Source organism: Balaenoptera acutorostrata, chromosome 10 (genome assembly GCF_949987535.1).
Source record: "Balaenoptera acutorostrata chromosome 10, mBalAcu1.1, whole genome shotgun sequence".
Classification (NCBI taxonomy): domain Eukaryota; kingdom Metazoa; phylum Chordata; class Mammalia; order Artiodactyla; family Balaenopteridae; genus Balaenoptera; species Balaenoptera acutorostrata.
Window position 1 is genome coordinate 42,135,435 of NC_080073.1, and position 12,756 is coordinate 42,148,190.

General features: G+C 53.0%; 1 protein-coding gene across 6 annotated transcripts in view; it reads left to right on the top strand.

Annotated features, from left to right (window-relative positions):
• FYCO1 (FYVE and coiled-coil domain autophagy adaptor 1) overlaps positions 1-12,756 on the top strand; it is an 85,932-nt gene that overhangs the window by 37,562 nt on the left and 35,614 nt on the right. For 3 of the 6 annotated variants that reach the window (XM_007168869.3, XM_007168870.3, XM_057554552.1), the window contains 4 exons: positions 1,406-1,573; positions 3,868-4,017; positions 4,780-4,991; positions 6,412-6,556. In XM_007168869.3, the coding sequence (XP_007168931.2) occupies positions 1,406-1,573; positions 3,868-4,017; positions 4,780-4,991; positions 6,412-6,556 (675 nt within the window). The other 3 variants (XM_007168871.2, XM_057554553.1, XM_007168872.3) reach the window with 3 other exon arrangements.

The window sequence follows — 12,756 nt, forward strand, 5'->3', positions numbered from 1 at the left end:
AGCGAGCGAGCCAGGGAGCAGGACCGGCTTGTCTTCCTGGAGACTCTCTGGTGCCGTGTCTGTGGAGAGCACGTCGTGCTGTCACCCTTTTATCGTAATTTTTTTTTAACCTTAAAGTATGGCCCTACCTGTGTCCAACCCCAAGACCTCTTCATCTTCAGGCTTTGGGGCCACCCGGAATTGTGAGCATCAGCAGCCCACTGTCTGGTGATGGGGCCAAACTGGTCCTGTAGGGGATGCTGGGACCTGATTGCATGTGTGCTCCCAGCAAAAACAGACACACCACGTTCTCCCGAGGCTTTAACTTTTCCACCCATCTCCTACCATCTGCTTCTAGGCCTGGGCCCAGGCTCAATGGGAGATCCAGACCACACTGGATGTTTAGTAACCTCAGTGTACATTTCTTCTCAGCTGACTCCTTACAGAGTTTGAATCCTATAGGACTCTGGCTGCCCTTAGCCAGGTGGTGTTCATGTGACAATTTAAGTAGAACCTCCTAAGTTGGTGGCATTTTTTTTAATGCTATAACTCTGTGGTTGTGTGTGTGTGTGTGTGTGTGTGTGTACCCGAGATCATTTTGGAGGACAGTGTCTAGTAAAAAACCTCCTGACAACTTTATACTGGACATGGAAAGGCTGGATTAGATACAGATTAATTAGTCTTGCACAGCCCTCTGTTTTATTGGAGCTGTTATGAAAGCCTTGCTTTGTAAGGCATCCTTGGAAAACCACCGCCTTAGGGGACAGGTGAGCTGAAAGAGAAGTGGGCAAGGGCGGGAAGACCGTGGTTCAGCCGGCCCCTCTGCTGCAGCTTGAGGCTCCGAAGCACCCAGAACAGGATTCCTTAGGCCTCAGGGTTGTCAGGTTGAACGCCTTGCAGTGTAGATTGAGTGCCTGCTGTGTGCCCCATGCCAAGCCCCATGTGTAGAGTCCCAAAGGCACATGGAAGATAGGCGCTCCTCTGTGTGGTCATCTCCAGGAAGCTACGCCTCTGTTCCTTCTCTCCTGGCTCCTTTTTCCTCTTGTGTATACCGCCATCACCAGCCCATGCACTTAACCCATTGGGCTCCTTTCAAAGCCTCAGTCTCTGCCCAAGAACCAAGTGGTGCAGAGTTTGACGCACCTGGGGTGCTCCTAGTGACCTGAGGTCAACCTCCTCTCCCAAATGTCCCTTGTATTTGTTGTGAGGGGTAGTGGTGTGTGAAGAGTTTGGGTGTGTGAGGGAAGTTTTGAAGGCTTAAGAGAGTGTACAGCCTGTGAGTGGGGCAGTGCCAGGTGGCTCCCCCCATGAAGGGGAAAGACTGGTAGGGCAGCAGGACCCCCCATTAGAGGCCTGGGTTAGCCCAGAGGCACGGGGGAAGCTGGAAGTAGTGGGTAGTAAGGAAAACTTACTACTCCTCCACCAGGACCCAGAAGGAACTTGAAAAAGCCACGACAAAGATCCAGGAGTATTACAATAGACTCTGCCAGGAGGCGACAGACAGGGAGAAGAATGACCAGAAGATGCTTGCTGACCTGGATGACCTGAATAGAACCAAGAAGTACCTGGAGGAGCGGCTGATAGAGCTGCTCAGGTGAGTGTCAAACAAGGGGCCAGGGGCTCCCCGCAAGCTTGGCTTTTCTTTAAAGAAATGCAACTGTTCTTGAAAGGACTCTTTAAGGGAAATGGGCCCCTGTCTGCTTGTGTTCTGTTGTAAGCGCCCACACATATGAACAGGGTCTGCTCAGACCCTTGGCAGCCTTGCACCTGGTCCGTGTTTTCTTATTGCTATGCTAACTGTTTTCAAAATCTCCATGTGCTCAGCCACAAGAGTGACAATCAGAGATGTTTAATATCCTCAGGGACTTCTCCATTCCCTTGTCCCTCTCTCATGAGCCCTTTTCTCCTTCTCCTCCATCCCACTCTCCCCAGCACCTGGGCCCCCAAACTCCAGTGCCTGCAGGTAGCAGACAGTGATGTAAATGTGTGAACCGGGCCAGGACGGGGGCTCTGAGAAACCGGAGGACATGGCCTGCCCTGCTCTTGCTGACTGTTGCCCCACAGGCATCAAGTCCAGGGTTGCCAGGTCACCTTACTTCTTAAGAGAAGGTGGAAATCTGGATTTTTATGTGAAATTGGCCTGACTTTTAAATGTTGACAACTCATTCAAAAAGTTTTTAAAGGTTTTTGTATGGAATTTTTTTTTTTTTTTTTGGCTGCGCCTGGCTGCTTGTGGGATCTTAGTTCCCCAACCAGGGATCAAACCCACGCCCCCTGCAGTGGAAACGTGGAGTCTTAACTACTGGACCTCCAGGGAAGTCCCGGAAATTTTCAAAAATACAAAAATAGGATAGCAAAATGCACTGTTGTGTACCTGTCACCCAGCTTCAACATTATTCAGCTCATGACCAGTCTTGTATCATCCAAGAGTCCTACCGATTTCCCCCACCTCCTCAGATTATTTTGAAGCAAATCCCAGACATCCTATCATCTCATCCACAAGTATTTTGATACGTACCTCTCCAACACAAGGACTCTATTTTAAACAACCACAGCATCATTACCGTGCTTGAAAATTAACTAATTCCCAGTATCATCAAGTGTCTAGTCAGTTTGAAATTTTTCTAATTGCTTTATAATTTTTTCTAATCAGGATCTATATTAGATCTATACATTGCATGGTGATATGTTTCTTAGATCTCTCTTACTTAGTCATGGTTCCCCTACCATCTCTCTCTCTTTTTTTTTCCTTTGCAGTTTACTTTTAAAGAAAGCAGGCCATTCATCTGGTAGAGTTTCCCATAGCCTGGACTTTTCTGATTGCATGCCCATGGTGTCATTTAACGTGTTCTTCCATCCTCTGTGTTTCCTATAGCCCCGAAAATTAACAGCAGTTTTTTTTTTTTAATGAATTTATTTATTTATTTATTTATTCATTCATTTATTATTTATTTATTTTTGGCTGTGTTGGGTCTTCGTTTCTGTGCGAGGGCTTTCTCCAGTTGTGACAAGCGGGGGCCACTCTTCATCGCTGTGTGCGGGCCTCTCACTATCGCGGCCTCTCTTGTTGCGGAGCACAGGCTCCAGACGCGCAGGCTCAGTAGGTGTGGCTCACGGGCCTAGTCGCTCCGCGGCGTGTGGGATCCTCCCAGACCGGGGCTCGAACCCGTGTCCCCTGCATTGGCAGGCAGATTCTCAACCACTGCGCCACCAGGGAAGCCCAACAGCAGTTTTAAGGAAGGCTTTATACACATCTTCCCTGGTGCATCAGGCACATTCAGATGCTGCTAGAGCCTCCTGAAAATCCTGCCACTTTTTTCAGTGTGCTTGCTTCCTGTAGTGGCTGTGCTGTCTCTCTAAGGAGTGGAGAAGGTCAACATCCCATCAGATTTTCAGGAAAAGCTCGACTCTCCTCCATTAATTGTTACTTAAACCATAAAAACATGAAGGATCCCAAGCACATTTAAGATTTGGGTTCTTGGGCTCACAGCACACAGACTGTCATGTAATCATGGCAGCACGTGACAGCTTAAACTCCCAGTGGCCACATGCACTGTCATTTAGACATCTGAGCAGTTGGTGACCCTTGTCAGTGCCAGCAGGTCTTTGCAGTTGCCAGAGCCCTTTATGGACATCGCAGGCCCCCCGTACCTTCACACTCACACGTGTGGTGTCAGATGAGGACTTACACGTTGGGAGGCTCCTGCTGAGTCTGGGACTGGTGTGGGGTGACAGAGGAGACCTAGACTGGGGGGTTATTTGCAAGGTAGAAGTGAATTTTCCTTGTGTTTTGGGAAATTCGGAAGCAGTCTTTTGAAATGAACCAGAGATAATTCTGTTGTTTTCATGGATTCTTTCTTCTGTTTTTCTAATGCGGCTTTTTCCCAGGGACAAGGATGCTCTCTGGCAGAAGTCAGATGCCCTGGAATTCCAACAGAAGCTCAGTGCTGAGGAGAGGTGGCTGGGGGACACGGAGGCGAACCAGTGCTTTGACTGCAAGCGGGAGTTCAGCTGGATGGTGCGGCGGCACCACTGCAGGTCAGCAGGCGGCTTGCGGGCAGGGCCCAGCACTAGAGCAGATGCCTCTGAACGAGGACTCCGTGGCAGGCGTTGGCACCTCAGCCAACTGTCTAGGAAGAGCACGTTGCCTCTTAGTTTCAAGGGAACCAGTTGAGGAGGGTATGTTAGGCAGGGTCTCAGCAGGACACTCAGGGATCCCCGAAAGGGAAGAGAGTTTAATACAGAGGTCGTAGGCAGAGTTAAGGGGACCCACAGGGATGTAGAGCACCCAGAGACCCAACCCCTGACCCTCTCTTGGCCTGCAGGGGTCAGAGGGGAAACGAAACCCAGAGAGAGCAGGGGCTGAGGCTTCACTGGAGGAACACAGAGCAAAGACCCCCCACCCCCCAGGACCCAAAGAAGGGCAGACAGGAATGAATCTTGGGTTGGGGTGGGGTCAGATGGAGAACGGTCAGCACAGCGGGATGGGGTCTGTGGTCTCTTAGAGCCCAGCCCCCGAGGCCTGGAATGCACACCTGCATCGTTGCGTCAGGGAAGGGGGCTCGGCCTGCCTCCCAGGACCCTAGGAAGTAAAAGTGTCTCCCATCAGGCTTACCAAGATGGCTTTCTTGGAATCTTATGAGATAAGCCTTCAGGCCTCACTCTAGAGTGGGGGCAGAGCCAGGTCTGACGAGCCGTGTGGCGTCCAGAGCCCAGAACAGAGCCCGGTTCCGGTGCCGAGCAGGTCACTCGAGACCTGTAGTGCAGCGTCCTCAGGGCCCGTGCCTGTGTCGTCCCCAGGATATGCGGCCACATCTTCTGTTACTACTGCTGCAACAACTACGCTGTGAGCAAGCACAGCAGCAAGAAGGAGCGCTGCTGCCAGGCCTGCTTCCAGAAGCTGAGCGAGGGCCCCGGGTCCCCCGACAGCACCAGCTCGGGCACCAGCCAGGGAGAGCCCAGCCCCGCCCGGTCACCAGCCCAGGCCGCACCGCAAGCCACCAGAGGCCAAGGTCAGGCTCCGCCACTGCCCTCGGTGTTTTCCAGGTGCCGCCCTCACTGCTTCCCCACTGTGGCTGCTCAGCTGGAACATGCTTAGTTCAGTGTTTTCCACACTTAGGCACTAAAAAGGTAGTACCACCAATCTGAGACTTTCTTTTTGATGTAATCAGGATTGAAGGAGAATTGAAAAGGGAATAACTTTCTCCTGGTATGATTCAGTGTTATTTAACGTGGGGTCTGTTTACTTCTCAACTCACATACCACCAGTGGATCCCACAGCTTTGGAAAACGCTGTCTCCCAGGGCCCCAGCCCCATATCCAACCCTCTCTTTCAGGGTAACCAAAGGCCAGGAGTTGAGTGTGGAAACGAGCACATCCTTCCCTGTCTCCCTGTAGCTCACATTCTCTCTCGGCGGCCAAGAAGGGTGTATTCTCCTTCATGTCCTCTCACTCAGCTCAGTAAAAGGAAACGGGATTTGGTTCCTGCTGCTTCTCAGCACAGCCTCGCAGACCAGCCCAGGCTGCCCTCTCAGGACTGGACTGTGGGTGTCTATTCTGAAGCACGGCCTGTCCCAGGAGCCATGCGGCAGGGCCTGCTGGGAACTTGTAACTCCCGTGAACTGTTCTTCTTGCTGACCAGCCCAGGAATCTTCCCCTCGCCTGGCTCACTAGTGGGTGTTCCAGTGACGACAGAGGGTGGCATGGTGCCAGCATGCTGAGGTTGCTTGTTGTGATTTCTGACATTTCCTGTCTCCTCCTCTGTCTGTCTGTCTTACTTTCTGTCTTTTCTTTTTTCGTCTCAGGCCTGCCATCACGTTTTCCATCACATGCAAAAGACTGCTTGTTGGCGGGGTCGGGGGTGACTAGCACAGCCACATCGCACAGCATCCTTCCTACTGGGGAGCCTGCAAAGTTGGGCACAAGTCCCCCTGGTCAGAAGCACAATGGCTGCTGTGCAGAGGGAGGTTCTTTTCCACCCCCCAGTGGATTGAGGTGAAAATGCAGGTCAGACAGAATCCTCCTCTCAAAGAGGCATAAGTGAGGTCTGTGTCTGCTGGAGCAAGGATTCAGCAGCACAGAAGTATGATTACCTTTTTGTTAGGTTCTTTCCTGGTAAGATTTTGATAGGTTTTTTTCCTTCTAAATAAAGGGGCTCAGAGAACATGTAAGAGCTTAAATCCTCTCCACGCCACTGCCTAAGGGACTTCAGAGAAATCGCTTACATGGTGCATTCAGTTTCATCTGTAGTCCCCTCATCTGCTTTTCTGGAACATCCCAAGAGCCATTTCTCTCCATCTGGACAGAATAGCTGTCGGTTGAGTGAGCACTTAGAGTGTGTCCTGGTGGCTCGTCCCACATAGCTGCACTCCCTCCCCGTACTGTCCATGACTGTGCATTTCTCTTCTCTCCCGACCTGCCCCTGCACCCCAGGTGCTAACACAGACTGCCGGCCGCCAGACGATGCCGTGTTTGACATCATCACAGATGAGGAGTTGTGCCAGATACAGGAGTCCGGCTCCTCCTTGCCTGAAACACCCACCGAAACTGATTCTCTTGACCCAAACGTGGCTGAACAGTGAGTAGACATCACCTCCATTTCCTGAGTGCTCATTAAGTGCCTGGCCTTGTGGTTTCTTATCAAAGGATTAGGAAAGCTCGGAAGCAGGATTGGCTGTCTTTGCTTAAGGGAGGGTGCCTGCAAACAGTGCTCGGGGCAGGGTGCCCTTGAGGAGCACCAGGGCTCCAGGAGTAGTCAGTGTTGAGCCTTGTCAGAGAGTTCCTGGGCGTGTCTGTCAGCGGTTCCCCTGATTTCAGCATCTCCAGGAAGGCCTTTCTTGGCTTAGGCGACTGTATTAATCTGCTCAGGCCGCCATAACAAAATACCATAAAAAAAAAAAAAAAATACCATAGACCAGGTGACTTAGACAACAGAAATCTATTTTCTCAGAGTTCTGGAAGTCCAAGGCCAAGGTATCGGCAGGTTTGGTTTCCTGAGGCCTCTCCTTGGCTTGCAGACAGCTGCTATCTTCCTGTCTCTTAACAAGGTCATGCCCGCTATGCATGTGCCACCCATGTCTCTCTGTGTTCTAATCTTTTCTTCTTATAAGGACACCAGTCAGATTGAATTAGGGCTCACCTTATTGGCCTCATTTTAACTAACTTACTTCTTTTAGGTCTTATCTCCAAAAACAGTCACATTCTGAGGTACTGGGCATTAAGACATCAACATACGAATTTAAGGGGGGGACACAATTCAGCGCATAAGAGCAGCGTTGGCTGGGCTGCTATAGCCACGCTCAGAGCAACGCACTGCTCTTTAAAAACCGTGTTCATCTTTTGGAACCACTCATCAGGCTTGGTAATGGTGCCACAAGATTAATTTCTGTTGTCTCAAGTAGATGTTTCTCTCAGAAGTCCTCTTTTTTTTTTGGCTGCGCCATGCAGCATGCAGGATCTTAGTTCCCTAACCAGGGATCGAACCCGCGCCCCCTGCAGTGGAAGTGGGGAGTCTTAACCACTGGACTGCCAGGGACGTCCACCCCAAAGTTCTAAAAGCAATAAAAATATAACCAAGTTTGTTACCCAGTGCTTTGTGGAACCCGAGGGACTTTCCCCTCCCCCAGCCCGTGCCTGCCCCATCACCAGTATCTTGTGCTGCTCTTAATCAGTGACCCAGACCCACCAAATGTTCCCGATGCCACAGATGGACAGCATCAGGCACAGGGGCGTCCTTTAGTACCGGCTGTCCATTGGCCCTCTCATTTTTCTGGGCCAGCTCTTTTCCAACAAGGCCTGTGAGGAGAGTCTGCAATGGCTAATTTCTAAATATATGAAGTAACTGCACAAAGTGCCATTGTATTAAAGTGTCAAGAGTTTAAGCCAGGGGACCCATGGGAAAAGTCAGGTTCCCCTCCATGGCAGCCTTGCTTGGTGTTTCTCGGCCCCTGTGGTCTGGCTTGACTGCGGTTCCTGCAGCAAAGCACTGCCTGTTTAGAAGCTCAAGGGAGAATTGACATGGCTCCTGTGTCCAGACGTTCGTTGACTCACTTTCCATCCAGTTAGGGAGTTTTGTGATGCTCCTGCCGACTTGTATTGAGATCTCTGTTCCTCTATTCCTGCCCAGAGTTCAGAGGAAGGGCTGTCAGATTTATCATCCAGGATTTCTGCTGCGTGGGAGGAGATGCACTTAATCTTCGGGAGGTTCTCAGCGCAGGAGATTTTAGGCTCAAGTGTATGTCTCCATACTCTTCTGTTCTCTTGCTTGAGGGTGACTGACCTTGCCTCATGGATAAAGCCAGCCCCATCACCCAACCCAAGAAAGCCTCTGCTCACTGTGACCACGGGCCCTTTCTTTTCCTTCTGAAGCCTTTCCTGGCTGCGTGAGCCTCCAGCGTTCTCCCCAACCCCCATGGTTCAGTGGTCCCCAGGGCACGTTCTGTTGCATTTGCACTAAGCCATACTCATGCCGTCGTCACCTGGCAACTCTTCACTGACTGTGCCTCAACTGCCGGCCAGGTGGGTGGGTGGGTGGGTAGGGGGTCCGGGGAGCAGGACCGGAAGCTCAGGGCCTGGGAGGATGACCTTGGGCTGTCACCTGCAGGAGGAAGTGCCGCCCTGCAGCTCCCTCTTCCCTTCACCTTTCGCCTTCCCCTTTCTCAGTAGGAACAAAAGCAGAAGGTCTTCTGACCGCTGACAAATAAGTGTGTTTTTGGTCATGGGAAATCAGGAAGCGGTTCAAGGAAAGGAAACTGCCAGCATGCTGGCCTGCGGCCTCCAAGGGAGATCCAGGGCTAATGGATGGACCTGCAGTCCCCATGCATCATCTGTTTGGGTGAAGGGCCAGCCCTCCAAGTCAGTTCAGGGCCTGCCTTGTCTCACACCTTCCTTGTGAGTTAGCCGAAGACAGACCCCCGTGTCTCTGGTGGCTTTTTCTTATGTTCTTTTTCTTCCTAAGCTTAGGACCAATCAAAACCACCAGGAGTCTGAGAAACTCAGACAGGTTTGGTGGGGTGGGGGGGTGAGGGGTTGGTATAGAGCCTGGGTTTGTGTATACATCCCTGCCAAGACACTGAGAGAAAGAAATCAGCAAGTCCAAAGGAAGAAGTGGTCCAGGAGGGGTTAAAGGCTGTGAAAGCCCTGATGAGGGGGGGAAGGAGGCTGCCTGGAGGCAGTGTCTGTTGAGCACTTTCCCTGTGTAGCAGCTTTTGCACGTGACCTCACTTAGTCCCTGCCCAACCCTTCAAAGAGTAGGGATTATGGTCCCCATTTTGCAGGTCAAGGTACTGAAGCTCAGGAGGGCAGGTAACTTGCTCAGGGTCAGGGGGCTGTAAGTGTTAGCACTGAGCTTTGTGCCCAGAACCCCTCCCTCCAGTCCACAGGCACGAGATTCATTTTGAAGAGTACAGCCCTCTTCTCCTGGTCCCGTTTCCCTATCTTCACATCAAACACCTGCCCACCTTCCCTGCCTCTTTGTCCATTCCTCCCCCGCCACACACACACATTCTCAGGACAAACACAGTTGTCTGCCTTGGCCCTCCTGGCCGTGATGGGACAGGAACAGGTCCCAGAATCCAGGCTCTCGGGGAGACCTGGCAGGATCCCGCAGATCCCTAAGCAGCCTCCCAGAGCCCCCTGCATGTGACTCAGGAGCACAGCCCGCCTCAAGTGGAGGGGCGATATTCTCCAGAACCCTGCAGGTGTGCACACCCCTCCCTACAGTGACCCAGGCCCACCCTCAGCCGTCTCCCTGACCAGGTGCCCAGCTGTTCTCAGGACCAAGGCAGGCAGAGGAGGAAAGAAACTGTCCTCCAGCAACAGGCCTGGCCTTGGGTCCCTTGGCCTCTGCTCTGCTTCCAGCAGCCATTCTCTCCTCCAGGCCCGGCCTCCCTTCTCGAGCAGACCGTGCCGATGAAGAGCTTGAGGGCCAGAGTCAGACACTCCTGGTCTGCTGCCTCCAGGTTCCCTGGCTTTGAGCACCGCAGCCCGCAAACTCAGTTCCCTCCCTCGTACAGAAGAGACAGGGACGGCACCTCTGGGGTTGTTAGGAGGATCAGACGGAAATGATGTGGAAAGCCTTCCACGGAATTGCGTGGTTTTGGTGATGTTTCCCCTGAGCTGTGAGGTCAAGGGCCACACTGTGGTGTCTACTGCCACGGGCCCTGGTTCCTTACATCTCGTAGCTCAGTTGTGTTCGCCAACGAAAATCCCGCCAGATGCCCAGATGATACTGAGCTCAAACTCACGCACAGAGACTGTCCCTGACCCACAGAGCATCTTTGCCAGTACTTGCTTTAGAACAGGTGCTCTGTGGTCAGAGTGCTTCGGGGATCTGCGGCAGGTTTATCACCAACCAGGAGATACAATACCTGGTATCTCAAACCGAGAACAGGATATGGTGATAACGGTTAAGGTTAGAAAGCCACCTTGTGCTTGGGTTAACCTAGCACCTCCGCCTTCAGACAAGTACAGAGTTGTCAGGTACCCCGGGCCGTCTTAGCCAACATTTGGGGGAAGAGAAAGAGGTTATTCACCGGGGTTCCAGCCCTAGCTCTGCTGTGTGAGCTTTGGCAGGTAGTAATGTCTCTGAACTAGTTTCCTCATCTGGAAAACAGGGATGATAGTACCAGGCGTCCTACCAAACGGCATTGGGAGTTACCGTGGACCACAAAGGACTGGGCCTGTGGAAGGGGTGCTGCCCTGAGAGAACAAGGCTAGAGCCAGCGCCCCGGCCACTCCTGGGCCCTGTGCTCTTTGCTCCGCCTCCACCCCTCCAGTACGGGCAGCTTCTGTTTTTTCTCTCCTGCAGCACCATTTCCTCAGTCCAGAATGCTCACTGAGAATCCCAGGCTTCTGGCTCCAGGTAGCCCCTGGAATCAGGTTCACCCTGTGTTCACCGCATCTCGGACAGTGTGGCCATCATGGCCTCTAACCGCCCCGCCCCCGGCCTGCAATTGCAGGGAAGCTGGTGGGGGAGGAGACCCTGAGGCCGCACGTGAGGCCAACTGGACTCACCCAGGGTCCACACCCAGCCTGACCCCCCTCCCACCAGTTTCCCCCACACCCCAGGCTGCTTACGTCAAGCACTGGTGCGTGGGAGCAGAGGGGAGAGCCAAGGGGAGAAGGGCGGGTCTGAGCTGTGCTCCATGGGGCTGTCTCGTGGATGAGTGAAGTCGAGAGTGAAAGCCTTGTTTGGGCTGTGCCAGTGTCTGTTGCCCGTAATGGTGTGTACCCAGGCGGGCTTTGGGAAAAAGATCTCTACTCCCAAATGTGAGCAGGTGAGGGCCCAGAGAGTAGGGCCAACGAGTGACTGGGGAGGCAGAGAAGGTGAAAGAAGATTCAGCTGCTGTGCTTTTCCTCAGGACAGGCGGGCAGGTTCTCCTAAGCTGTGGAAGGGCCAGTGCAAAACCTTCTTGCAAGGAGCCTGGAGAGAGGGCACATAATAGGCCTGGGATGGGGCACGGCCTGATGGGTGCCTGGTCTCCTTTGACTCAGCCAGGCAGGCACCGTTCGGGGAGAACCCAGCAGTCCCAGCAGCCGCCCCTCTGTTGCCGTGACCAGCAGCCCCCAGCGTGGCTTGGAGTGCACTGTCCGTGCCTCACAGCGCTCCTGGAAGGAGGGCCGTCGTCAGCTCGTGGTGTGGATGGTGAAACAGGCTTGAGGAGGCTGCGTGGCTTGTCCCGGGATGGACAGATGTGGAGCTCTCCCCGGGGCAGTGTCTGAGTCATCCCAGAGCCCTACTTTTCCCATCCCACCACACTGCTTTCCTCCGTGGGGACACATGGAGAGGCCGCAGGGCCCCTGGCTCCCTGACTCTTCACTCCTTCCTTCCCAGTTAGGGCCTCTGCCTCTTGTTCTGGGACATTGTTGGGGAGGCCAGGGGCTCGTGGCCCCTCTACCAGAAGTGCTCAACATTAAGGTGACAGCACAGAGGAGGGTGACCAAAACTCCCCCTCTGAAGCCAACGTAAACAAGTTGAAAGTCAGCCTTGACTCCATGAAAAGGGCAGGTTTTGGTGTTCGAGGAGCACTGGGTAGTCCGTGCGGCCTCAGCACAGTAAAGCCGCTCTCCCCGTGGGTGCATTTAGGCACGTGTATGAAACAGTCGGTGGCCCTGTGGGCCCTGCAAGGCCGGCCTGTGCGCAGCTGGACGGTGCCGTGCACCTCTGGAAGGCACGAAGCCGACCGGCCCACGCCCCGCCAGTGCACAGAGAAAGGCAGGCGGCTAACGTTTTGTGTGGCTGGTTCTTGAGAGAATAACAACTACCACCGTTTTGGGGGCCCTTCCTCCCACAAATGCAAACCGTGCTAAGTGTTTGTGTGCACCCTCTCCAGTCATCGCACGCCTTCCCTGAGAGGTGGTACTGTTACGGTCCACGTTTCACCAAAGTGGAAGTGATTAAGAGATTACCAGCTGGTCTTACCCACTCGTGACGCCGGTCTGTCCAAGCTGCGAAACCTCACTGTTCAGCCCTTTCTGGCCCACCTCCCTGAGCGCTCTTCTTAGCTGTTGTCAACAGGTTCTCCATATTTCAGTGAGTGATTTTGTGACATGTGAGCCAAAAAGGCCACTTTAAGCCTGTTGAGCAGGTTGCTGGGATCTAATAAACATGCACAAACAAGTGACTGACATTTAAAACTCTGCCTCGTTCTGTGACCACATCTCAGAGGTAACAAATGCACCTCTCGTTCTGGGCAGGAGGTTGAAGCCACAGTTGTTATCATTGGTGTATTGATAGAGCAGTGCCCTGAAAGTTGACAGTTTTAACTTATTTCCTGT